Source organism: Athene noctua, chromosome 1 (genome assembly GCF_965140245.1).
Source record: "Athene noctua chromosome 1, bAthNoc1.hap1.1, whole genome shotgun sequence".
Classification (NCBI taxonomy): Eukaryota; Metazoa; Chordata; class Aves; order Strigiformes; family Strigidae; genus Athene; species Athene noctua.
Window position 1 is genome coordinate 5,698,150 of NC_134037.1, and position 27,731 is coordinate 5,725,880.

Below are 27,731 nucleotides of genomic sequence, written 5' to 3' on the forward strand. Positions count from 1 at the left end.
TCGCTGCGGAAACCTGGGACTTGCTCAGCACCAGTCTTGTAGTTCAAGCCTTTTATTGCTTCCCTCTTCTCTAGTCTGCTGCAGAGGAAAAGATTAACTTTCTTCTTTATAGCCTTAATTCTTAAACCTGGTCTAATATCCTCTCCCGTAGTGCACGCATTCAGTTGCTGCAAACCCAGCCGCTGCTGATGGGTTAGTGTGAAAAGAATAGCATACCCCCTACCTCCGTGTCTTTGAGTCTTGAAGAGAGTTCAAATGGTTACTCTAGTTTTGCTTTTCCTTTGATATTGACTTACTGTGGTGCCTTCAGATGAACATCCACCTGCTGTGAAACACCCTTACAATCACACTTCTTCTTTCAATGTGTACATGCTCAGTTGCTCTCCGGTCGTGTGTCCTCCCTGTGTACATGATTGTATTCACACATAGGGCAGCTTACACACTCATAACTCAGCCCTCTCAGAGCTCCCATGGCGTAACGTGGAAGGCAAATATTAAATAATTGGCTGTTGACTGTTGTTAACCAGCACATCAGCTAAACTTCAGAGGTTCAACTCTTACTGCTCAGTATTTCTGGCATCAGAGACATCCTTCCAAAGCAGCCAAGCTAAATCTGGTTCCTAGTATAGGACTCCTTTCCATTTACTCTGGAACAGTGTAGGATCCCTTTTCATTTACCCATTTACCCTGGGACTCATTGTCATAATGTATTATTAGCCCTAAAATCGTGTTATTTTGTAGAAGATTTCAAAGTGGATTAAAACCATGCCTAGAGTACCTGTGTCCGGATCTTCAGACCCTCTTTGGATGCCTTAGAGCTCTGCCTGACATGGAATAAGTGGAGTGACAAAGTGGCCCTCTGCAGATGTTTGCTGTGCTTACACTGCACAGATGTTTGAACTGCTTGCTTACCAGCCACTTTCCAGCTCAAAATTTGTATCTGATTTTAGTTTTCCTTAAAATATCAGCCTGTAAACTATAGGAGCTGTGGAAATGATTTAAGAATGGGGTGGAGTTAGGAAGCCTGAGGTAGTAAACTCAAAAGCTACTTTAAATGAAGCCATCTCAGCTTGTCAGTCACAACCCTCTCTGCTCCTGGGAGATGGTTTCAGCTCTTCTTTTACTTCAAATTCAGAAGGCCTATTGCATAGTGGCTACTCAGGATCAGGGACAAAGATCTAGTTCTTTTCAAAAAGACCCATTCATGCAAAAACTCGCTGATGGTAAGAGTTCATAATACAAGGCAGATTTGAATGATGTCCTTGGTTTCTTGACAGAGATACACACGTTTACGTAAAACAACTGAAAATTCTTAATTCTTGGTAATTAAAATAAAATGAACTTGGTTTTGGCACAGCATCAAATCTGTAAAGTGTTTGGTATGGTCATAATTCAGAATTAGCCTCCATTTGGGTAACAGTAAATTGGACTGTGGATATTTGGTGTCCCATTTGAAGTTCAGTCCTATATTGTATTCGAGAGGGATAATCATAATGGATTATTACACAAATGTATCAAACAGAAAGCATTTAGAGCTAAACACAGCGTCTGCCTTCATACACAGAGATATGGACCCTTAGGATAAGTAAGTTAATGGTAAACATAAACAGGAGAGTTAATATTTGTTCTACTTGATGTTGTTGATTGGTTTAACAAATCCTTTGTGGCCCATCTACGTTGAGCAGTTCTGCACAATGCACTTGAGCTAAATTACATAACAGCTTATACAATCACAATTGGTAAATTGTGGCTCAGACTGTAAAGTCCTATCCAGTAATCCTGCCATATTTCTAAAGCAAATTGCTCCTTAATTGAAACCTGCTTCAATATAAAAATACAGCCTTTTCAATGAGTCATCCTTTTTTTTTTTTTTTTTTTTTTTTTTTTTCCTCTCTCCTTACACTTTGTAAAGGCTTCCAGCAGTTTAAAGTGAGGGTTAATTTTGCATTAAGACCATTGCCTCCTAGTTTCTTTCAAATAAAGCCAGGGGAAGTTCAGGGGAAGGCTCTTTCCTCTGATAATGAAGCTCTCCATGTTAATGATGCGTGCAGGCTCCCTCGGATCCTTTGAATTAGAAATACTTGTGTGCGTGCGTGCTACTCTGCTTCATTAACATTAAGGAGAGGTAGATTGGTGGCTATTTAGGGCACAGTGAAATCGCTGGCTATTTAGGGCAAATGGAAATGGTGCTAATTGTGGCTGGTAATTCCATTAGTAGGGTACTTCCATTTTGGTGTCTGTTTGGCATATAGGTATAAAAAACAAGCACACTGACATTCTTTCAAGGGGAACGTAGACTCAGGCTCATTGTTGTCTTGTGCCCGTTAACTTCCATGTAGAGATGCAGTTTCTCATGCTCCCCAAATTTTTGGTTTGGTGTGCTGGCACTCAGGAGTAAGATTTGTTTGTGGGTGGCAACATCTCGAGCAAAGTATGTAAAAGGCAACGTCACAGCATTCCAGGTGAAGGAAAACCCAGAGATTTCAGGCTATAAGAAATCTGTTCACTTTCCTTCCTGGCTCATGAATAAACTTCCAGGTGAAGGTCAGGGAGTCCAGACTATCATGGTGTAAAACCACGCTAAGCCTTCTTTCTCTTAAAGGCTCTCTGACATTTAAAAAATGGCTTTTTCAAACAAAAGATTCTCCAGTGAAGGCTCCCTGTCTCTCAATCCCGAAGTCTGAGAACAATTAACTGAAAAAGAAAGTGTCTGAAGCAGCGAAAAGTCTCTCCTCGCTTTGAAGTCTAGGACTTGTCTGTTATAAGGAGGTATAACTGGGAAAGATGTATTTCATTTAACTGTAGCCATCTGGAAGTTAGCTGTCTAGTTTAAGCTGTTTATTTGGGGTGCTATTTATAACCTTTTGTCAAGATTGGTGTCCAACAGAGTTGGATTCACACAATTCACATTCACTAGCTAGTGAATCTACATGGTTAACGTGGAGTTGCCACCTAACTCTCTGACAGATCAGTCTGGTGACAAGTATCCCTCCCTGTATCCCAGCAGAATTGCCCCTTCCAGCTTCTCTTCTTTGTTTTTAAAGCTTCTTGAAAGTAATGGGGAGAAATCTCTGAGAAAAGGGATTCAAACTGTCTCATCAGACTTCTGCAGTGATGAAGAGTAAAATGAGTAAAGAACAAAACCACGTGGATTTGTCTTGCACAGAGGATGGGTCTGAGTCTCCATCACTTGCTGTAACTCAATAAAGCAATTTCTGATGTGCAGGAGAGTTTAATGTTGCACCACATTACGTGTGGTGTGCTTCTGCTGCTAGAAATGTTTTCCTGAATACCTGTGCAGGTCCTGATAACTGTGGTGATAATGTGCTTGTTGTCATTTACTTGCTTAATTAGCAGCCTAATATCCTGGTCCAGTTAATGCCTTATAAGAGGAGGTTTATTAGTAGTACGAAAGCTGTTTAAGCCTTATAAACTCCTTCCAGTCGGTTTCATTGGTCTGCCAATATCTTCCGGTTGAGTGATTCTCTGCTGATTCACACTTCTGTTTCTCACTGTTGTTTCTCAGCTGAATGTTTCTGGGTGTGCAGAAAGTCCTTTGCCAAAGTGACAGCCACCAGAATAACAAAAAAAACCAAACAAACAAAAAAATCCAAAACCAGAACAGCTTTTAAAAGAGGAAAAAATAATCTGCAGGCAATCCTCCTTCAAGATGACTGCTATTGTAATTATGTATTGTCTCCAAAGCAGCAAAGGGAAAAAACAACCAAAAATTATAAATACAAACAGAAAAATTGCTGCATGACATGAGTTTTAGCACTGTCTGTCTTGGGTAAGTAAGCCATATCCAATCTGGAGGAGCGGGTAACATGCTGAGATGTCTAATTGTAGAGTAATACTCCAATATTTAGAAATACGATCTTAGATATGCTCAAAAGAGGTTCTTTTTTTTTTTTTTTTTTTTTAAGCTTAGTGTCAGTTCAAATACCAAAACTGACTAAGTGGACTAAAGGTGAAACTGCCAACTTGCCTAGATCTTGCAGAAACATTTGATTCATGTGTAAATCTGCTGCATCCATCTTTATGGCAGAATCATGGCCCCAGGGTACCTTGGCAAGACAAAAAGGCTTCTCCACAGCTGAGAATTAGATTTGCAGTCCTGGGATGTGGATCCTGAGCAATTCCCCATCTCTAAGGTGAAGAATGAAAGAATCAGGAAAAGACTTGTGGGTTGCAGTTGTGCAGCTGACACCCCAATATTCTTCCAAGCGTATCTAGTGTTGGCAGGCCCAGGGATGGGAGGTGTTGGTGATGATGGGTAAGACCCTTGCTAGAATTTTGGTCTCTTCCATCAGAACTCCTCCTGTACCTTTGGTGGCATAAACAACCCTGCACCAATCCTTTTGCAAGCCAACTGGGATCACCCTCAGGGTGAGGAATAATCTTTGCCAGTTGCTACTGAGAAGAATGCCACAATGAGATGGATTAAATTCTCGGACAAATTTAAGCAGTCTGTGCATGTGTGTGCGGTAAGGGGACAGGGAGAAGGTGCTTAGGCTAGGATTTATTCTTCTTGGGTTTTGATATCAAGATGCAATTTCTAATATGCAAGTCTTGTCGCCCAAATTCATTCAGGCCATGGAGAAACACCAGCTCCAGAGGACATTTTAGCCCGCCTCACATCTGACATCCTCTGGAGGAGCATGATGCTTCTTGTTGCCTCTAGAAAGAGAAGAGACCTTTCCAGTGTCATTCCAGATGTAAAGTGGTAACACAGTGTAGCTAAACAGAGAATAGTTTCAACCATGGTTTCCATCAGTTTCAAGAGGTGTTGCAGGAATGCAGGATGCTGAGGACTGGAGGTAACATCTTTGTTTTGAAGAAGCAGCTCATGATCAGGTGTCCCTGATCAATCAAACATGAAAAGACAGTGGATGTTCAATGTTTGAACATCGGAAGGATTAGCTGCAGTTCAGCTTTATCTTTTCCTTCATGTAGTTTGTTGCCTTCAACAAAGCAGTTCCTGAAGCATTCCGTATCTCCAGACCCAAATAATCAAGCTCAGTTTAGCATAATTTGAAAAAAAATTGTGCAGGAAAAAGACAGAGCCTGCCTCTGGAAAGGAAGTCAAGGTGGTTTGTTATACCCATCCCAGCTACACCGTGTTATTTCCTACTTTTAGTAGAGAAAGGACTCCAGAGGCCTCAAATCTAAAAGGCTTATGCCCACTCATGATATCATTATTACTGTTGAACTGTTCAGTGAGTTTTCTCTAAGTTGGGCAGAAATTAGGAGTGCAAAGTTCTAGTGAAAAAGGGCTTTGAGTTCTCATTTGGATGCTCAGAAGAGCTGCTGTACTAAAAGTTCACCCATTTTGTGACAGAATTCACCAGTCTGCAGCAGCCCCAGCTTTGTACCCTGGGTGCAGAGCAACTTTTTAAATTACACAGGATTTTTACACCTTCAGCCTTGATGAAACTTTTGACCACTCAAATGTGAGAGAATAATCAGAAAACTATCAATTTTCACCAAGATGAAGATCCTAAAAGTTGAACGTGAGGGTCATGAGTCTGATGGATGGAGAGATACTCTGACAGTGAAGGAGTTGGTACCCTGGCTCTGGCCATTGCTCTGCTTTGGCACAAGCTTTGCTCCTCTGTGCCTTTATTCCTCCACCCTTTGTCTCTCTTTCCCTCTTTCTCTTTTTATGGCACTTCAGGCAGAGATCGCTTCTTACTGTATTTGTAAAGATCTACACAAATGAAGTCACATTCTGAGAGAGAGACAGCTTGTACTACTGTAATTCAAATAAAAACAGAACTGTAAATGTTGAAAAATTACAGAGTTCAGTGAAAAAATGTGATTATATATTTTTTTTTTTTCCTCCAGAAAAGACGCTCCAGACATTCCCTATAATTTAACTGTGACCGACAGTAGGAATAAGACAACCACAGTCAATTACGTCCCTGATACTTTATCAAACCTGTATGGCTGGATGGTTCTCCTTTTGGATAAAGAGACTTATGCATTGACATTTGACAACCCTTTGGTCAGCAAACAGCTCCAGGTAATATGGGAATTTTTTATAATTTCAAAATTATATTTGGAAGAGATAATTATACTCTCATCTTTCTGGGCGAACAGAGAGAGAGGAAAATAAGTGTTAAGTGCACTCAGGAAATCTCTGTATATTTATATGTAGGGCTTAGATATGATGACCTGGTCCCTGAAGCTCTCAACAGTAACTTGGAGCAGGAAGATGATTTTGGATGTCTTAGATGAAAGTTCGGTGTGGTGCTTAGGAATCAAAAAAGTTATTACTACCTTAAGACGAACTGAAACATGGTTTTCAGAAGACACTGTTCCTCTGCACCTTTTCCAAGGTGATGAGGGGAGCTGATTTTGTCTGCACACACCATCACCTTCTGCTGAATTTTACGTCTCTCTTCCATGTTTCCAATGCGCATTTTGCAAAAGAATATGTTGCCTGTGAGGAGCACCATCCTCTTTACCCCTTTATACCACACTCCGTGGAGCTCTAATCACAGACAGAGACATGTTTATTTTGGTTCCCTCTTCTCTAGTATTCAGTGACATTTAGCAACTTCACAACTGGGAATTACTTGCTGGTGGAACACAAGGATCTTCCTGCCCATCCTGAGGTTGTGGTGTCCTGTGGGACACGGATTGGACAGCCACTCCAATCGCTGCCTTCGTACGAGCATCACCGGAGCTGTGACTGGTACCTTGACAGCAGACTGAGGAAGATAACCTATTTGGGTAAGTACAGTACGAGGGTTGCAATATGCCTTTTTGTTCAAGAACAGTGACAGATCTGATGTCTTTTTAATTTAAACCTCCAAACTACACAAGATCTCAGGCACAAGGCCATCGTTCAGTGGCTTTTCAATAAGTAAGAGGTCCTTCAAAAAGATGAATCAAATAGGTAAATGCGTGCACATCAGGTCCATCTCTATCTGATCTATCTGATGCCTGAGCTATCAACAAAAGGAATGGATCATAAATAGTGGGTGATGTGACATCAGTTGAATTTGAACTGGTGTTTTGGAGGGGAAAAAGCATTAAATTCCACTAATGATCTCTGTTGTCAGCTGGTCCCACATCACATGTGTCATTAATAAATCATGTGCAATCTCTCTAGGCTGAGCCCACTGAAGGCAATAGGATTACTGTGTGAGAATTTTTCCTGTGACTCTAAACTTCGAAAGACACCTTTACATCTGAGTTTGTTGTCTTTGTACACTAGATCCTGAAGCGTGATGGTATTTTTTTTTTTTTTTTTTTTTTTTTGCGATTCAGATATTTGCGATACTCAAATGTCATTTATTCTTTTAAATTTTGGACATTTTCTGCAATTCCCGTTCTCATGCTAATGATTTTATAAGGGTCTAAGTTCTATATGTAATAGGTAAGGTAATGGTTGTTGCCATTATTAATAACAGTAGAACCAGGAATCACAAAAACATTTCAGTGCCCTTGAGAAGTACAGTTTCTCTTTCATGACTTCTACAGGGAAGCTAAACTATAAAGATACTGACTTTCACAGTAACAGAAAATTTTGTCACTGATCTAATCCATTAGTTTTAATTAATTTCTCTTGATTTACACTGATGAGATAACATTCAAATGGCTTTCTCGTGTAGGATCTGTTTAGGAATGAGCAACCAGAACAGTCGGTGGGACAGTGTAGGGGAAAACACATCTGGAATGAGGGTAGGCAATCCACTGAGCTTAGTCTGACAGCAATGAAAATCATCCAGTGTACCTTTGAGGAGAAATGGTGACACCCATACCTTAACCTCAGTCTGAGGGTCACACTTGCTACATCCATCTCTGGTCCTGTGGCTAACTGGTATTGCACAGCTTGTGTCCATACAGCTTAACATTTTATCTCTCAAAACAGGCTGGATGCACCTAGGCTTCAAATTAGGAAAGATCCCCGTCCCGTTCTAACTCCCAAACTGTAATGATCACCATCTAGGAGAGTGCATTGGTCTGGGCCAAAGCTGTGCCAGCAACTCGGCCAGCAATATAGTCATGTAGATTATTGGCGTCCAGCTCTTAGTTCCATGTCCTGGCCCTATTTAGATATAGCATAGAGATTGGCTAGTGTAAGTGTAGCCTTGCCCAAGATCACGCCAGGTATCTACAGGAAGAAGAAATGTGTTTTTGTTATTTCAGTTTACTAAACAGTGTAAATTCGCTCTTTCATATACAAACTTCAACTGTTTTATAGTTTGTATATCCTGAATTACACTTTCATAAATAGGGCAGCATAGGAAAGCTCAGAAGATGACACCTATATCTTGGCCTCTTATACTGTTGAAAAAAAAGGAAATGACAGTCTTGGGAAGACTGGGACAAAGTGGTCTGGCGGGCATATGTCACTCTTGTATCATAGATATTTTCATGTCCCTCTTTTGCCTTCATTTCATCTTGATTTTTACTATATGATGAGCTCGTTGTTTCTCGTTTTAATACAGAGAGGAACAATCATCCAAAGTACACGAGGGGAAATTTATGAAAACACCTAACATGTATAATTCATGCTGTGAACATTTTCAGCAAGGACATTTATAGCAATGAGATCAATAATTCAGCGTCAGGTACCTAATGTCTAATGCGGTTGGTAAGGTAAAAGTCTGAAACAAAGCAAGCAGATTTCCTAGCCCTGGTGTGCCGTTTAATTTCTCTCTTAATCTCCGCTGTGCAGTCTGAGAGGGTGAGGATAATTAGCCATCAGAGCAGACTCATGGCATGTGGTGGACTTTCCATCATTCAGGGTCCTTAGATGATGCTTGGCCGTCTTTTCAGAGAAATATGCTCCAGCTCTACGAGAAGCTCTTAGAAACCTCATGAGGCGAGATTCATGCTCTGTAGGAGGTCAGAGAAGGCTGCCACAATAGTCCCTTCTGGCCCTGAAAACCCACCAGTCCATCCACTGACCCGGAGAGGACAATGTTTAAAGGTCTGGCCTTCAGAACATGTTCCCGCCTAAGTCTGCAAGCTGTTTTTTTTTTTATTATTTTTTATTTACATTTAACTATATGAAATAATTAGCCAACTAATTAATCCCGTTTACAAGCTTTGTCGGATTCTTCAGCTGTCAGTCATGCCTGAGCCCGGGGCCGGCATTGAGTCTCAGCTCCCTCCTTCATCTGACTTGGTCTCCATGGCTACAGGCTGCATCTGCTGACACCCCACTCTCTATTTACTGCTTAATTAAGAATTTCACGCTCAGCCCTTATCTGCTGCTAAGAACAAGAACACACTGTTAAGAAACTCCAAATTTAGGCTGCTGCACAAGGAAAGCCTTTCTTGTTGTCCTGACTGCGTGGAGCCTCTTTAACTACCCTCTTGGCAACTGCGCTGCCATCCTTCAATCAAAAATCATTAAATGGGGCAGAGATAATGAGCATGTAGCATATCAAAAGGAGGATGTTTGCTCGGGCTAAGGAGGAAAAGCTGTAAGGGCCTATAAGCAGCCGCCACTTCAAAGGGAGAAGGGGCTGATAAAGAGTCATTTGTTCCTGTTTGACTTATGTAAAAGGTCTGGTATGTCGGAGTCCCGTCTCGCAGACGCGGGTCCCCCCTCTCCACGCTCGTGTGTCAGCAGTCAGGCAGCTGGGCGCAAACAGCATCAGCCCAAGCATATAATCACTTGACTCCGCGCCGACAATGCGCACTTGTAGGGGGTGGCGGAGGGAGGGCTGGGGGACAATGGGAAGACAATTATTGCAGCTGCTCGGGAGGGCCATAATTCTTCCTGCAGAAAGTAGCCGGCTCTCGCAGGGCGGAGGGGAGAGCTCGGGCGTATTAGTCATCCTCTGACTTTTGGAAGCACTTTGCCGCACCGGTGGGGTTTCGACAGCTGCTGGTGTACCGCCTCTTTCCAATAATTGTACATTCTGGCAGGGGTCAACTTACTTTTGACCCTCTGCTTTTGTGCCCATCAGAAAGCCTTTTAGGGCTAACTGTGGGGAAGTGGCAGGGGTGCATTACATCCAAAATTAACGTCAGTAAATACATATCAGATGCCAGCTCATTCACAAGCAGGCTCTTGAATTCACACAGCCTTTTGCTCAGACCTGCATGGGGGAGAAAAGGGGGGGAGAAGGGGAGGGAAAACCCCATGACTGAGAAGATATTGTTATTCAAACGAAGCGGCCAGCTGAATGAAGCCACCTTTGCCAGCACTTTGCATCGGGCTCAGGCTTTCTCCATGCCCCCTTCCATCCAAAATTGCCTGGCGTCATGCAAGTGTTTGTTTATCTTTGGGGGAGAAAAAAGGTCTGTCTAACACAAAAGGCAATAAAATATACCGTATGGAGGGGATTAAAGGAGTTAACTTCCCCTGATGCTTTGCATGCTTGCAGTTTTGTCAATTAGGCTTGGGCATGGGACAATGCAGGGGATGCTGAATGGAGAGAAATAATTGTAATGGAGAATTTTTCTGCTCTGTGGGCTACCTATGCAACGATCCTCTTAACAAAGGTATTCACTGCTACCTGCATATATGAAACCCTGTTAATCAACTCACGAGTACCTTTGAAAAGAATTTCTTCAGTCAGTTTTCAAGGAATTGGACAGATAACCCCACATCCCTGCTGAATGCTGGGTGAAGAGGAGATGAGGAAGCTTGAGGCATCCCGTACCAGTCATTTCTAGATCATCAACTTTGCTTTGACATTATTCAGTCTTTGTAGCATCATCCTGATTTTCTCTGGGGCACCCTGTGTCTTGAGAGAAGCGTTCATCAAAGGTCACTGATGGGCACTGAAATTGCTGTGCGGCGCTCTGAAACACTAATGGGTTGTGGCTCAACCATGTTTCAGGAGATTGGTCCTAACATGACATGACCATGCTGGATTAAAAGAACCTTCCTGTAACAAGGGAGGTGGAAAGAAACATCACATGGGACATCTGGGATATTTTTAGGAGAAATATCCTGTGTAAATTATGATAATAACTTTATGAGCCTTTTAAGTCTGTTACAAATACGAGCATATGGTGCCACAGCGTGGTACTGCTCCTTGGTTAAGGTCTCTGGGCTATACTGGAGTTGGCTAAAAACCAGAGAGATGTTGCTTCATTTTTGGTCACTTTTGAAACGTTTAAACCATTTTCTTTTGGAATGAAAGAAAGTGTTGGCTTGCTTCACCTCCAGATTTCTCTCGGCTTTTTTTTTCTAAAATTGAAGTGCTGGACACAGACATTATTGAAAACATCACTGAAAGGATTATCAAACTTTTTATTTACCACCAAATACATTTTTCAGTAGACACAACTTTTATGGAGATGGGTCATCCTGCTGACTTTGCTCAAGCTGCTCATGTGTGAGTTGTTAAGAGGGCCTGAGGCTCAACCTCATATTACTGCTGTGTCAGAAGCAGGTTTGCAGTTTCCATAGTTCTTAAAAAAAAAAAAAAAAATTGATTACACTTACTGTCTTTTCTAAATTCCTATAGAATGATCTCACTTCCATTACATTCTGTGGGTTTCTGTAATTGCTTTGTACAGAACAAAAACCAGACCCTTAAGAATGTTTGTTTCTAATATTAAAATACAGAAAATAAATAAGCAAAGATATTTTCTACAGCCTTATTGCTGAGGGGTAAAGGAGAATCCTAGGTGAAAGACCTAAAGAATGGAGTTAATTTGTTACAGAGGACTGGTTGTAGAGGCATGTGTCTTTTCTTCCAGCTAGATAGAACTCATCCTAAGGATATCAGTTGTTTCAGAAGGTCAGTTGACCAGATGTGGGCTGCTCAGGCGCCTTCATGAAATGAAATGTCAGTTCTTAGCAAAGAGGTGCCCTGTGTAACAGACCCAAAGATAAAAATCAACCTTCTCCTGGCAGATGAGCTCCTGTCCTTCTGGTGTGGTAGCAGGGAGACCAGAGAATGGAGCAGTTACAGAAATAAGATGATGAAATGCCCTTTTTATAATCCTGTCTGGGCTGGTTTTTGACTATGTGATCTCTGCGGGAGGAATTTCATACCTTTGCCCGTGCAAATACTAATCTACTGTAAGCAACAATCTGTGTCCTCACTGTAGTGTCCCCGCGATACCATATAACTGGGTACCTCTTGTCACAGATCCTTGTAGAGGATGACGAAATATCCTATCCCAGGTTCTCCAGTTTCTAGAGGTGTGTCTCACTGTAGTGTTGATTGTGCTGTCTAAAAGTTTTGATTTCACCTGTGATGTATGTTAGCCCAATTGATGTTAAATAGCACGCAGTTGCTTGTTATTTGTAAGTCAGGCTATTGGAGCCATTTATCCTAGTTTCAGCCCTTCCTAATATCCGCAGGCAAAATTCCCCGTCACTGCAAAGCTGATAAAAGACTGAGGTGCTCCTCCTTCACATTCACTCAAGGAGCCTTGAACCAGAAGAAAGTTACCAGGAGTATCGTCAAGAAGGCCTGTATTTATGATTCACAGCCCAAACATCCAGGAAGAACTGCAATAAGACAGAAAATTGATGAGCCTTATAAAGGTTTTATACAACTAAACCCTGGAGCCTTATAACTGCATTTTGCGAAGAGTCACCTTAATTCAATGTTTACTAATGACGTCCTTTGTCTGTATTGCCTGTATCTCTTCCTGTCCTGTCCAGAAACAATGATAACGTACTCAGCAGCAAAACAAAACAACCAGAAGGACTATGTCACTGTAGTCTTGATTATTCCCAAAGCCTGTATTTCGACCTGTTTTGATCTTTTTTTTTTTTTTTTTAGAATATTTGTGGAAATGGCAACATTACTGATGCACAACTGGTGCACTTTACACCCCACTGATGTAAATAATTGTGCACGTTGCAGGGCTGTGGAGAATTGAGCCCCCGATTTCCTGCACTATCATGGAGGGTATAAATGACTTCTAATGGTTTGAACTGTCATTCTCTGTGGTGGGATGACACTTTGAACATGATAAACCTTTATCCTTGCCCTGACTCTGGACATGACTGTACTGAGTTAATTCTTAACGGTTTCTTTCTTCACTGTGTAAGGGGACTGAACCCCTTTATGAGATCTATATAACATATTGATCAAGTTTTATGTGCCCTCAGGATTTAATTAGAACATCTTTTCTCTGAACAATACAATCATCCTTAATTAGATACTTGCATTGTAGTGCCTGCAAAACTAAGCAAAAAAAACCCAAAAAAACAACAAATCTGAAAAAAACCATATTTATCCAAAAAAGGATAGTGCCAGGGCGTGGTTTTCTCACTTTTCCTAAAACTCATGTAACACCTTTGACTCCTGATTTGTCCTGCTCTAAGTGAGAAGAGAAGGAAGACCACCATAGCTATAAAAGTACCCACAGAAGAGTATTGTCTAAAAGCCACAGGAACTCTGTGTGGAAGACTTTAAATTAGCATCTTCATGTCATTCCTTCTCCTCAAAGCTTCACCTTGTGACCACCCAAAGACATGATGCTGTTTAGTTTGAGCTCTGTGTGATGATTTGGGGCAGATTGACTTGACTGATGTATGGATGAGATCACAGCTACCATTGGGAGAGACGGTGTCACTGAAGAACAGGGCTGAGGCACCTGATTACTAATTAATCAGACATAAGAAAAACCTCATGGAATCAGTTTCTATTTAATTATGGAAGCCTCATTTGGCATAGGAGCATATGCTGCCAACTCAATCGAGTGCTTTCAACTGACATCAAATAGTAATTATCAGAAAGAATCAAGTTTTTTGATTATTCATACTAATTTATTGAACACTTAAAATTAATGAACCTCAGTTATTTTAAATTTGCTCAGTTGCACTGGGAGAAAAGGAGGGAGGTAGGGAAGGATGGTTCTCACAATTTAAGAGTACAGAGACTTGTTTAAAGATAAAATAAGTAAATTACAATATGGCATGAAATCCCATCGGTGGATTGATACGCATGTAGGGAAGTCCCTGGCGTGTTCTGGAATTGAGGAAAGTTCTGACAATGGCTTCATTTATACAATTCTTCTACCCCCAAAAAAATCTTCTGATGACATTTTAGGGTCACTGTAAGGGGTTGGACAGTGGACAGGAGATTTATGTTGGTCAGAGTGTTTCTATTTTAACCTACAATTGTTCCAGTCTGGTGACTGAAAGGAAGTGCCTTTACATCCCACTGGAGATGAAGAGGAGGTAACCTTTTAGCTGGGTCTGAAGCAGTTTTCTCCTGCTTCTCTTAGTTTGATTTGCATTATCCTGGCCCTTCTCCTGCTGACAATATACTGGCACAAAGGTTACAACTGTGATAATTGCTTCTGACCTCTTTTCACAGTAGAGAACACAGGGTCCCTGTCTTCAGTCTATAAAGTCTGACTAATTAAAGCATCTCTTTCAGATACCAGATTTTTTTGGAAAAAAAAAAAATCAAAACCAAACTACAAAACAAAAGCTGTAATTCGCTGTTTGAGCCGGTTAATACATTATGCATTCAATGGTGTAATATCGCTTGTGTTAGTGGAACTGCTGTGGATTTATAGTGGGATAAATGAGATTCATGTTCCAGCCTAGAATTTCTGATTGTTGAATTTTTCTTTTAGCTGTTTCTAATGAGTTGTCTTGAGACCCTCCATATCTGCGAATTAAAATGTGTTTGCTTAATCCTTTCACAAAGTTCAAAAAAGAAAAATGCTTAGAGAACACATATAGTTCCTAATTTCTTTCTTTTTTTTTTTTCCTTTTTGTTAGAAATGTAAAATGTCAGAAAATCGCATGTAGCAATTGATTTAGTACGATATTTTTGTTGTTGTTAATTTGTAAGGCCTTGCTGTAACTCCCTGTAATTCTCTGTGTTCAGTCACAGGAGCTGAATTAATTAAGGTCACACTGAAAGAGAAGGAAAGAGTGGCTTCACCTACCCCAGGTGCGTGACAGTCTGTGTCTGAAAGGCTTGGTCTGGGAGTCACACCATTTCTTTTCTCCTACTTCTCTTTCAGAAATAGATTGCGATTTTTCACTTCAATATTTTGTGCATCTATCAACCCAACAGGGTTTCTTGGCATTCAGTTAAGCATTTCATTGAGCCATATCTACCATTGCTCGTGATAAATGTGTGATTCCACAGCATAAAAGACTATAAACTTTGGTTAAGAAATAACATAGCAGATCAGAAAGGTCGTGGAGAATGTAGGACTACAGTCGATTTTAGTGCTCCATAGTTATTGTAATAGTGTGACGTTACTGCACAGTTACATGTCAAATCAGACGGAAAAATACACCAGGCAAGGGAGACCTCCAGATTTCGGTCTTAGTTGCGTAGCTGCCTTGCTGCATGTGAACAACAATAATTTACATGGCAATAGGGTTTAGAGATCTTTTTGCAGAGGTTTTTTCCCCAGACAAACAAACAAACAAACAACAGAAAGACAGACCCAGTTTCACCTGGGTTTAATTTCTCTGTGTTTCCCTGTGCTGGCAACAGAGGGTTTTTTTACTCCACATTTTTAATGACCCAGGTCTAGCCCCCCGCGCCCCCAATTTAGGCATGAGCTTGCCCCTATGTTTTCAATACCTAACGGTCTGCTCAAGAAAAAAAAATGCCAGGATTTCCTTTACAGTGGCAGGACAGAGGTAGGTGCTTGCAGAGGCCTCCAGAGGGAGGCCCTGCCTGCATTAGTTTAGAGCTTACTAAACTTAGTGTGCAGGATTTCCCCTTGAAGGCTTTTCTTCCTCTCTTGATGGCAGAACAAACTTAGGCAATTAATTTACGACGGCTGGCTCATTAGCTGTCTAAAATACAAGTGCAAGTTAAGCACCTACATTTTGTGATCTGAATTTCTCCCAATATTTTCCTGGCTTAAAAGTTTCCTTTTGGATTAAGCTGGAAAATAATTCTTTGGGGAAGGAGCAGGAGTTGCCTCGTGTCACGGTCAAACTGCTTTTCCAAGGCAGGTCTTAATTACCCCTTGCAAGGGGAAGACTCCTGCTTTTCTGAGGGCTAACAAGCTTGTGAGGGTTGATCACTCATTTTTAAAACTGTTTCCCTTTGGGGAAGTATGGAAATTCCCATGCCCTGGGAATTCAATCTGTGTTCTAGAGCACTGGGGGAGAAAAAAAAATGCATGAGAAAAGTTGTCACTTCTTGATAGAGTTAGTTACCATTTTCATCATCTGGTTTTGCCACCAAGCACGGGTGACTGGCTTTTATTTTCATTTGTTCATCCTAATTTTGTGTTCAGAGTGCTCAGAGATTTGGATGGCACAAATAAAAATAATGAAACAGTTGCTTGTGAAGCAAATTCACAAGACATAACATAAGCTAAGTATGACAAAGCTCAAGATTTCCTTTGTTTTTGATGGGTCCCAAAGATTTTGAACCTGGTTTTGTTTTTTGTGGGTTTTTTTTGTTTTTTTGGGGGGTTTGGGTTTGTTTTTTTTTTTTCTTTTTTCAATTATCTCCCTGCCCTTTAACTCTGAAAACATGGTCCTGGGAGAGATCTTTTTTTTCCCATCAGGCAGCTTCCTTTAAGCATGAAACATAACAAAGAGCAGTTAGTGTTGCTTCATCAGTGACAAAAGGAGGATGTTAATGCCACAGATGCTCGACTATCAAAGAAATGGTAATTCTTCCAGCTACTGAAAATGATAATTCTGTCTTTGTATGTCCTGTTTTGTAGTTCCTTCTGATGCAGTCTTGAAATGGTCACACCCAGAGACATGGAATGATGTGGAAAAAGGCTGGGGTGGATTCAACTGCAGCATCCCAGGCCCTGGGGAAGATGTCATCATCTTACCTAGTAAGGAAGGAAAGGTGTTAAATTTCTGTCGGGGTGTTGGGCTCTGTCTACGTTAGGATACGTATTTGTGTTTCAACGTGGGCTCCTTGGCACTAGTGGCCATTCTAGTGTGTGCAGGACACCACATTTGCTCCTTGTCACATTGAAATCTCGGCTACAGTACAAAAGTGTGATTTTTGGAAGAGAATAATAATTGTTTTCCATTTACACATAAACACACACTTACTCATGCTGATATTCAAAGTGAGGACTTTATTTCAGGAGCAGAGGATTTGCAAGACCCAGAATCACAGCTCACAATCTCTTGACCCACCTCTCTGTGTTTTGTGCAGGGAGCATCTTTTACATTTCCACAATTGTATCAGCTTCCATTTTATTTTCCTGGTGCAATTCCCACTATCAATGATAATCTCTCAAGCCAGTTGCCGTGGATGCCTCCTAGACATTTTAGCCTGTATTTCAACCTCAGACTTCAGTTATATTTAAATCCCGGCTCAGCTTACAACCTTATTGCATGAACAACCTTCTGAATTCTAGCAAATGTATATTAGGCAGCTTGCAATGAAATCTGGAGCATAAAACTTGTGATAACCATTTTACATGATAGCCGACCCGTCTTTGATCAGGAAGTTGAGCTAGATGAGATCCCGAGGTCCCTTCCAGACATAGTTATTTTATGTTCATATGAATATTGTGTGGTATGTACCCGACATACTCTAGGACCTGGTGCTGTCTCCTCCTCATTTGTTTGAAACCAGGTAAGTGTCTCTACCTACCACAGCTCCACTTCTGGAAATGGGGAAAACACTGTTCCATCTCTCTTCCTCTTCCACCTGGTTTTGGCTTATGATGTTTTTGTGGGAGGAAGTTTCTGTTGCTTTGTGTTGGCATTTGGGCATGGAGTCCTAGTCATGGTTAGGGTTTCTCTGTCCCGTGTCATTAAAAGTAATATATACACATATAATTTCAAGTTAAATTAAGAATTATGTTCAACCTTCAATAAGTATTTAGTTTAATCTTCAGTACTCTGTTAAATGTGAAAAAAAATCCTATACTATTTGAAACAATGCTTTTCTTTTTTCTTTTTTCTTTTTTTTTTTTTTTGAATTTACATTGAATTGGAGTAGATAATCTCCATTTGCTGATTCGATCCCCCTTTCCTGTCAAACAAGCACAATGTGGGTTTGTTTGGTTTTTTTTTTTTTTTTTCCCAATTCTGCCATCTCCCTAGCTGTAATACATAAATGTGTTTAAGTGTTTGTAAGTTCAAAGGCCAGAAAAGGAACAGAAATGTCCCTCCAGGGGTTTGCTTATTTCCTGTAGGTCCTGTGTCCTATGTGCATCTAAGGTAATAGTAAGCACATATGTTCAAGCATCTTAATCTGTTCCTCATCGTTACAGTTAACAGAGCTGGAAGAGTTATGGAGCTGACCAAATGTGGGTACCTAATGGGAATTCAGTTGCTCTCCACTGATGGTAGAGCTCCAGGGCTCAAGTCTATTGCTTATATGAAGATAACTAGTGTTGTCTGAAGCACTCCAGGAGCATCCTGCCTAGCTAGGGGAAACTCTAGGTGGTCAAAGGTGACCCCTGTGTCATATTTGCCAGTCCCATGTGAGGTCTCAAATATCCAAGGTCATTTCAGATAGTACCAAATGCATAAATTAATTTACCATGTTGGGAGGTTAGGCACCTAGCTCACATCTGACAGCTCAGTTCAGGCAACATAAATTAAGGCCTGAGCCTCATTTCTCCAGAGCATGTTCAGCAGCACCTGAGATACGAACCTGGCTTGCAGTTAATGTATGTCCTCTGAACCATATACTGTCAAGGGATGCAGAGGTAGACCAGTGTCCCTTGACAACATAAGCAGCAGTAACATCCATGTAAAGGTCTTACCAGTGGGAAGCTGTACAAGAACAGGGGATTGTCCCTCAATCTCCAAAGTCCAAATGCAGCATCCAAAATGCTGGACTTGCTTTCCTCTTCCAACAACATTACTCCAGCTGCACCACCAGTACTTCATGCTGAACGTGTGCCTGCTTGCCATTCAGAAACACAGAAAGTGTCTTTTCTGTCCTGCCCTCTGCTCCCTGGCTCCTACTCCATTATCATCTCTGTTATATCTGACCCTTTATGCAGGCATTAAAGAGTGGGGCATTTCCCATGTGCTTTTCTCTCTTTTGGATCCTCTTGGCATCGCTGAATTTTGCACGTCATTGCGTATTTATCCTTCATAGCTCTCCAAGAACAAGGCCAGGGATAAAAGTTTCAACTTCTTGTGTATCGCATTATAACCAGTTCACCAATATCAGCCCATGATTGTCAAAAGACCCAATCATTTCAGTCTTCAAAGTCACGTGTCAGATGCAGATATGGAGAGACACAGAAGTGCCACTGGTAGCCAAGGCCTCTTCAGTCACAGTGAGTTAATTATGTGGAGTGTGACTAGAGGGTCATAGGAGGTAAATAATTTACGGAGAAGCAGAAATTTAATGATAAATAAATGAAAATGTTTGGCTAAGGATTTGGATTTCTGCTGTTTAGATGAGATGAAGAGAGTGGAAGCCGGATGTTGAGGTTGCGATGGTTCTTTCTTGCCTTGCAAACTTGCCTATAAATAAAACTGTGCTTCCTGCAAAGGTGAGTGTAATCCTCTCAATAAAATAACTCATTTAAGCTGCCAGATGAGATACTGACTGTGGCCTTTGTCACATACCACCGGGCCCTTCATGACTAGGCTGTGCCTGAATCATTGCTCGTTGCTGCCCACAGCCCAACCCAACTGATCTAGTTCCAGGACTGGAAACAGTACCGCTGCATCAGCATGCTGGTATACCAGAACTAATTAGCTCTCCTGAGAGGCAAAGCTCATTAGCTCAGGCCTGGCACTGTGCAGCATGACCGCACAGCCTTTGGGGTCAGAACTAATGTCTCGCGAATTTAGAGCAGTGCTGGTTTGGTCAGTTTAACTGGGGAATGTCTGCACTCTGCTGCGGGGTCTGGTATGCTCTCTGCATACTGGTGCCTACTGGTTGGGAGGTAGCAGGGTAAGGATTGGACTATTAGACACAGCCTGTGTTTACTGTGAACAGGAATATTCTCTGCCTATGAGGAATTGAGGGACCAGGACAATAAAGGTTGCCCAAACCCAGAATGCAAGTTGGTGCCTGAGCAGCAGGATGAGACCCTGAGAGTTCCCAGTTCTGATCCCAGTGTTCAGCAGCGTAGAGCAGGGTGCTCCACGGTGTACAGTAAAACTGTCTCTGCTCTTGAGAGGAGCTTTGCTGAACTGCAAAGCCACAAGAAAATACTTAATGCATGAAAAGGAAAGAAGGAAATTATAAGTGAAAATGCACTGCCTGCTACGAACAGCGGAGAGCCATACCCTGCAACTATCTTCTTTCTACCAGTGATAAAAATCTCTTAGCTCCCATCACTAGAGTAGACATGTGTGTTTAGTTGGTGTGCAGGAACTGTTCTCCTCTCCCGTGCCTTTCTGGAATTCTCCTTCAATTTTAGCCCAAGAACATGAGCAGAAACATGAACACAAGCTGTCACCCAAACTATTTTGAGACAACTGCTCTGTTGCATGCCTGCCTTTTCTGATCAACTTCCCTCTACTTTCTTTTTACTCTCCCTCGTCATTCTTGCTAGCTTGAAGGTGTTGAAACACTGACTGTGTGAGTCAACAGAGTGCAGGGTCTTAAACTGGAGTTGTAGTAAGTATTGGTGTGATAAGGGCACTGGGTTCATTGCTCAAATGAAGACACCTAAAATGTAGTTAGGCTTGGATCCGAAATCTAAAATTAAATTGACAATTTTAAAATTTATGTTTAATTGTAAACATTTTATGGATTTTTCCCTTCCCATCTCCACTGGCTTATGCATATCCTGCTAAAATCAGAAAGACTCCAGATGGCTACAGAAAAATGAGTTTGCTCTCATAAGAACAAGTGTTCTGCAAACTACCCAAACTTTGGGCTGCTGTACGCACCAAAATAAGTTTTCGCGTGTCTCGCTCTTCACTGTCTTTTAGTAACTTATATTCCTCTTCTGGGAGCCATCCATAATGATTTTCAGGTTGAAAGCCAAGCCTTGTGCCTACATCTGATATGCTGTGCATTATTGAGCAAGTCCTTTCAGCCCCCCAAGAACAGCGTTAGAGTCTTATAAAAACAAATAATAGATGTTTAGTGCTCATTTCTAGTGTGGAGAAGTGCAGGGGAAGGCTTTGGTCTGGGCCTGAAACTGTTGCAATCTCTGAACAAATGTGGAATCCCAGAGTTCACTGAAGAACCAGGGCACTGCTTAGACTGAGCTGATGAAGGTTTCATTTTGCTTATTTAACAAAATAAACAAAATTGCACCTTTAGGGCTGCGTCATGGGCTGTACTCAGGTAAGACTGAAAAACTAGAAAACACTTCTATTAGCAAAATATTCATGTTAAAAACTGGGGTATTTTTGTGTCACTGCTTGATGTCTGCTTGACATCTAGAGGGTGCTTTTTAGAGGGCTTGGAAATGGGGTTGTGTACTAAGTTATTCCATTTTTTGCCCCGTTTTGAAAGCACTGGTGAGTCTTCAGGAGTTCATAGACTCTGTACAAGGATAAGTGTCTCTTACAATGGAGGTGGGTCCTTCATGTTAAACTGTCTTTTAATGTTGGTGTGTTACAAGTCCCTTCAGTGTCTGGCTCCCTAACAGATAGAAGTCTCTTCCAGTCCCAGCTGGAATTTTTTAGCTCAAGCTGCAACAACTTGTGCTTTTATCTCTGGAGGTTCATCCTCCAGAGCCACAGACATCCCACAAAGACCTCTCATACATGCATCAGGCTTCAGCAGTCACATCACCTTGAAAAACAAGCTGGATGAGTTTAGTCATGCCATTCTGGCCGCCAGCAGTGGCATTAGCTTCCCAAGCCCTTGGATTTTTCAGGGCTTTGGTTTATGGTTTTCAGTGTGACACACTCCTGAAGCAGCGTGCTCTGGGTGGAAGGAGAATGTGTTATAATTCCAGGCAATGGAATGCTGTTTTGAAGAGTATTGATATGATATCATGTAGCCTCTGGCAATTTCTCTCTTCTTTTTTTTTTTTTTTTTTTTTCCAGTGGTGGAATTCACTCTGTTATTCATTTTCTGATTTTGATTTTCTTTGAACCTTTTCTGTTTGAAGAGATGAATGCTGGAGTACTGTATCTCATATAATAGCTCTTCTGTTGTGCCTGATTTCCATTCAATGGCATGCTATGGTTTTTTATATAGCAATGCAGTTGATCAAAGGCATTTTGTGTCATTGCTGGAGTCATTAGTGACTTCTCAGTATTGTACGTCTGAACATTAAGACTGTGGCATACCTGTGAGCTTTTGTCTGAAGAAAGTATAATGAAATGTAGCCCTGTTTTCAGGCTCAAACTATGGTTTGCTGAACGTGGTTCCTTGCCATTATATGAACGTCTTCATGGGAGAAAAACAACTCCGTTTTGTCTTTCTCTGAAGGTAAATCCCTTGAGCTCGGTGACCTAAAGTTTATGATTTTAACTGCTTAGTCATCATCTCCCTCTGCTGTATAAATGAGCGTATTCTGTAAGGACAGGGTAAGGAAGTCTCCTTTGAATCTATTTGCTTTTCTCCTCAAGTGTGGGATGACTTTTTTTTTATTCTCAAAGGAGTGTTCTGTTGTTTCTACAGAGCAACATTTCACCCTCTGAGGACTTCACATCGCAAGCATCACACCCCAGAGTGTTGTTCTTTTAAACGGAGGAAACTATAGTTCTGCAGATATCTCTGAATAGGGGAATTTCTCACTCCTGTGTTTCAAGGCTCACATACATGATGCTACTGTTACAGATCAGTCAGCATTTCTTTTATAAATCCTTTTTTAGAAAGATGTGCAACTCAGCAAAAATATCTGTTCTAGACTGAAACTTGACATATAAATGGTATGCCTAGGAGCACTTCTTCTTTTCCTTGTAAAAATGTTTCAGTCTGTGTTTGATGAATATACTTATGGCCTTTGTCAACTGCAGCTTTTTGCCACATTCTTGAGCTGTGATTTCACAAACTAGATTCCCCTTCTGTCTGAGAGATATCATTTTAACACCATCGTTCCTCTTATTCTCTTCTCTGTTTCATATCCTCACATACTGTGCCTTCACTTCTCACCTCTGCAGGGCATAGGACTATACCTGTCCTGTAAAGAGATTATAGACAGGACTTTCTTCGTGCCTGTAAAAATGTATTGCGTACTAACAGCATGCAATTTAGGGGAAAAAAAAAAAAAAAAAAAAAGATTGCCCTTGCTCTGTAGAGACTTACTGCATCTGAATGCTGTGAAAATTTTACAGGCTTGAAAGATATTTTGGCCCAAGGATGTAGGGAATATCTTTTGAGATGAGGTGTTCAGAATAACCATGGGTTGATGCAGTGCTTGATGTATTCCTTGAGAACAGAGGTCCTGGGTTTTCAGGATGTCCTTTGCTGATGTCCAGAGAGAAAGAAATAAAGAAAAAAAAAAAAGGGAAAGGAAGAGGTGGGATGATTGAGTTACAGGGGTAGAGTGAGAACATGTATGTAGAAGAGACAAACAAATCTGCAAGCAGATGGAGGACCCCAGACTACGCAGACATTTTCTCTCCCCTGAAGCTGTGAAACTTCAGAGATGCAAAGCCAAAGAATCAAAAATTAGGAAACGCTATTATTAAAGACAGCCTACTCATAATTTTTTTCAGTCTGCTTCTGAGTGTACTTTGTGTAGGTTTTCATTATGTTTCCTGCAAACAGGGCTTGAAAAAATTCTTAAACCTTTGTGCTAAACAGTTTGAGTCAGCCCCTAATTACATGTTTTTGCGAGAGGATTTTCTTTGTGCTACCTATTGCATGGTCATTTGTGTTTTCATCCAAAGCAGTTCCTAATGGATATCGGCAGAAGCAAAACTGTGAAGTAGCTGATCCACTTCCCAAGGCATTTTATGGCTCTTCCTATGTTCCACACCAAAACAGTTTCAAGTAGCCTATTCCCACTGCTCTGTCGAAATCCACTGGAAAATATGTGTGTTCCTTAATCTCTCCTGTTTTGTATATCTGTGCCTCACAATAAATGCATATGAGATCAATGAAAATCACAACTAATCTCTGGGTAGGATTTGGCAGCTGTCATTATGTTGTAGATTCTTGTTTCCTACAAGCTATTTCTATGAAAATCACAATTAGATCATGTCATTAAACTCTGTTAAGGTGTCACCTTAATGTTAAGGAAATACCTTAATGTTAAGGAAATACCTTTATGTTAAAGAAATACCTTTATGTTAAGAAAATACCTTTATGTTAAGGAAATACCTTGCTTTTCCTTCTTCCAGGGAAATCCAGTGACTCAGAGATGCACCATACCTGGAAACTATTACTCTTGTCAATAATGAAAGGAGATGGAAACCACAATTTAAGGGTCTGAACTGTTTTCCAGTGCAATCAACTGAAAAGCTCCCAGTGACATCAAAGTATTACATGGGCCCTGAGGGTGGAATTCACCTCTGAGCAGTGGGCTACCTCTCAACGATACACCATTCACATCCTTCCTCATGTCCCAGTTGGGAAGCTTAAGTGTCGTTTAAAAGATTCACAGGCTGTAGACTTGCAGCTTTAGGAGGCAACAGTGATGCTGCCGTTGTGTGCAATCAACCACAGTCCCCGCACTGTTCTGCAACCTGAAAATATGTTCCTTGTTTTGTCCTTATGGATCTGAGGGAATGGTGCTTCTCCTGGTCACTGTTAACTGGTTTATTAGTAGGGAATGAGTAGTCATCTGAATACAGAATTGAAGAAGTCTGGCTTCCTGCAGGTGGTGTTGGAGTAAGCAAAGCTTTCCTCTTGGCTGGCAAGGAAGAGATGGGCTTTTATACACAAAACCTGGGAGAGCAAAGCCAAACTGCAGAGGGGGAAAAGCAGTGACAGGGTGTCATGGGAGGTAGGTTATGGTGTGTGGCTTCAGCTTGTCACCCTGACCACTGCTGGTTACAAGGTGGGGACTTGCAGGCTCTTTGTGCCATGAAACACCTATTTGACACTTCATTTTTTTCCACTTACATCAGTTTTGTTCTCTTCAATGCCATGAGGGAAAATTGCTGCCTGAACACAATTTAACTTCGTCCTGGTTCATTGCATGGGATGATCAAGATTTACTTTCATAAATGGAGCCAGATTCATCTAGTGAGACTAACATATCTCTTGCTGCCCTTCACGTGCATTCTCAAAGGTTCAAGCAATGATGAGACTTAAGCATGTAAAAATACGATATTATTATTCATTTACCAGATTACAGCCACGCCACGGAGCCTCAGCTATAGATGAAGGTCTGGTTGTGGATGCTGCACAAGCATACAAGCCCTACCTCAGTAGCTCTAAGCAAACCCAATCTAAATAAAGCAAAACACAGGCAAAGCTAATATTGTTCACCTCCCTGCCACACTTCTGGGTATGTAGTGTTGGTAGGCTGCCGCTGTTCTAAACAACCCTTTGCTTTGTTTTGCAGACAGGACCATCCTGGTGGATATGGCTCTTCCCCCTCTGAGAGGTCTCTACATCCTGGGGACCCTTGAGTTCCCCAGCAACTCCAGCAATGTCCTGAGTGCAGCCTGTATTGTGGTGGTGGGGGGCATGCTGAAAGTGGGTAAGTGAGCAGCCTGCTTCTGGATGCCTGGGGTTTATTTCTGCTCCCGATAGACAGAGAAAGTGGGAAGACTGTGTAGTGTTACTATAAACATGCTGGCCATGCTAATGCCCCGTAGCTATCTGGATATCTGCAATGTGGACACTTAGAATCTGTGCTAAACGCAATGATTATCCACTAGAGCTAATTACCTGTTCATTTAATAGCAACATATTATAAATACTGCTGTCTTCACCCCACTGAAGCTAATGGCAATACTCTTCATTTCATCATGAAATTTTATCTAGGATGTGTAAAAGTCCTGCCTACTTCGCGTGGGGTTGCTTTATGAGACAGTAATTCCTCAGGGCAGGATCTACCTTAGTGTTCAGGCAGTGCCTGGTGTCTGTGGGCATTAGTAAGATGCTTTCTAGGTGACGCAGAACTATTTAAAGCCAACATAAACAGAGTCATGGAGAATCCCCAGAGTGCCTGGAAATCCTGCTGTGGCATGAAACTGGCACTGCTGAATTCAGCACATTCGTTCCTCTCATCCCTCTGTACAGATGAGCACCAGGACTTCAGGGAGGTACCATCTTGCCCCTAATTTCAGTGGTTTCAGAGTCCCCGATGACACTGGAGCTGTTTCACATTATTTGCAGTGGACAGGATTGGTGTTTTTTCACACAGAAGTAATTACTCACATAACTCCCTTTAAATATCAAGGTTCCTAAAGCCAGGCATTGTATTTACTTGCAGGAATCCTTAGGACGCTGGGATCACATTGTTGATCACTGTTTGACCTTTCTCAAGATTGGTTTCATGAACTTTAAAAAGAGAATTTGTTTGTGTAATCACCTCCTGAGGAAGTCTGCTCCAATATTTGTTTGTTGTTAATCTCGAGGGACTGTTTAGTTAATACAGTACTGGCCAAAAGAGTTATTTTGCTGTCTAGTGTGTTCCTTTGGAAAAAGACGTTTGAAAGTCTAATCTGGGAGGTTAATATATATATATATATATATATATATATATATACTTAAAAGAGTCTCAGTCATTTCTTACTTGCACTCTTTTGTAGTTTAAATATGGTTTCATATTGGCTTTAAGAAAAAGCATGTGTTCATTGCTAAAAACACTTATTAAAAAAGACGTTGAGGCATTTCTTTGCTGCACAAATTCCCCTCCAGCACATCTGTGAGTAGTAATGATATTAAAAGCCAAACAGGTATTTGCAGCTGTTGAATCGTAGTCCAGCATCTTCTGGAGAGCTATCCTTGCTCTTGTTTCAGCTGTGAGATGATAGGTGGGTAGAGACTCTGCAAGTTTCCCACATCTTATACTGGCTTCTATGCTTGCTTATAAAACTGGGAGTGCATGCCTTTTTTCCCTTCCTCTTTCTCTTCCCATGTGTTCAAGGCCTAAAGGTAACTTCTTGGAGCCCATCTGTCTGATCCTGACTGTTCCTTGCCTGAAGGAAGGTTTTGAAGCCCATCTGTCCAATTCTACCACACCCTAAAGAAATCCTGACACAAAATGGATAATGAGACAGTTTAGTAAACACATTTAATAGATGTGGACATCAGCGTTCAGCATTGCTTGAACAGGATCTGAGGTTGACATCATGTGAGCTAAATCCCCAGGTCTTCCCTGTTGTGTAAGTTCTCCATGCCCTGTTTTCAGTATAGCGATCTTTGGTTACATGATGTTGCTTCGAATTCAGCGGCCTGGGCCAAAGACTTTCTGGTAGAGCCTGAGTATTTTGTTCACTTAAACAATTATAAGTTCTAGAAACAAATCTTACAGGGATTTTGGTGTCCTTCAGAACTCTTGGCATCTTATCTGTAGGGAGAAAAGCAAAGTTAGATGATTAAAGCAAGATTATAAGTATACAGGATCTGAGTGATGATGAGAAATATATAACAAAGGAAAAAAAATCACTGTAAAATTGTTGTTTCTGAAACATCAACAAGAATTTAATTAATTGTATTGAAACAATCATTTACAGGGAGACTGGGATGAGAAAATACAGTGATAGATGTGAGATCAGAATTTTTGGGACACCTTTGATCCTGCAGGGTCTGACATCGCTTTCTTCATCAATGTATGATCACAATCCAGTGTGAATGATGGCCAACAGAGTCACTGGGAGATGTGAGGTGACTGAAGATCTGTAAAGGGTTGCAAGGACTCTGTCAGAGCCCTTGGACAACCCAGAAGTGAAATGTGTGGCTCTATTCCTACAGTAATTTCTCCAGGTGCTTCTAGCCCTTCAGTGTTGTTGGACCCCGAGAGACTTTTTGATTACTTCTGCTCTAGTAGTCCTAGCTCCCAGATAAGGAGCTTGTCTTTTTCATGTAAAATTT

The 27,731-nt window shown here is 41.3% G+C and overlaps 1 protein-coding gene across 1 annotated transcript in view; it reads left to right on the forward strand.

The window, feature by feature from the left end:
* Window positions 1–27,731, forward strand: part of PKHD1 (PKHD1 ciliary IPT domain containing fibrocystin/polyductin) — a 269,426-nt gene that overhangs the window by 144,872 nt on the left and 96,823 nt on the right. The window contains exons 47-51 of the mRNA XM_074921569.1: window positions 5,848–6,025; window positions 6,543–6,738; window positions 14,787–14,852; window positions 16,606–16,725; window positions 25,252–25,389. Of these exons, the coding sequence (XP_074777670.1) occupies window positions 5,848–6,025; window positions 6,543–6,738; window positions 14,787–14,852; window positions 16,606–16,725; window positions 25,252–25,389 (698 nt within the window). The remainder of the gene's footprint in view (window positions 1–5,847; window positions 6,026–6,542; window positions 6,739–14,786; window positions 14,853–16,605; window positions 16,726–25,251; window positions 25,390–27,731) is intronic.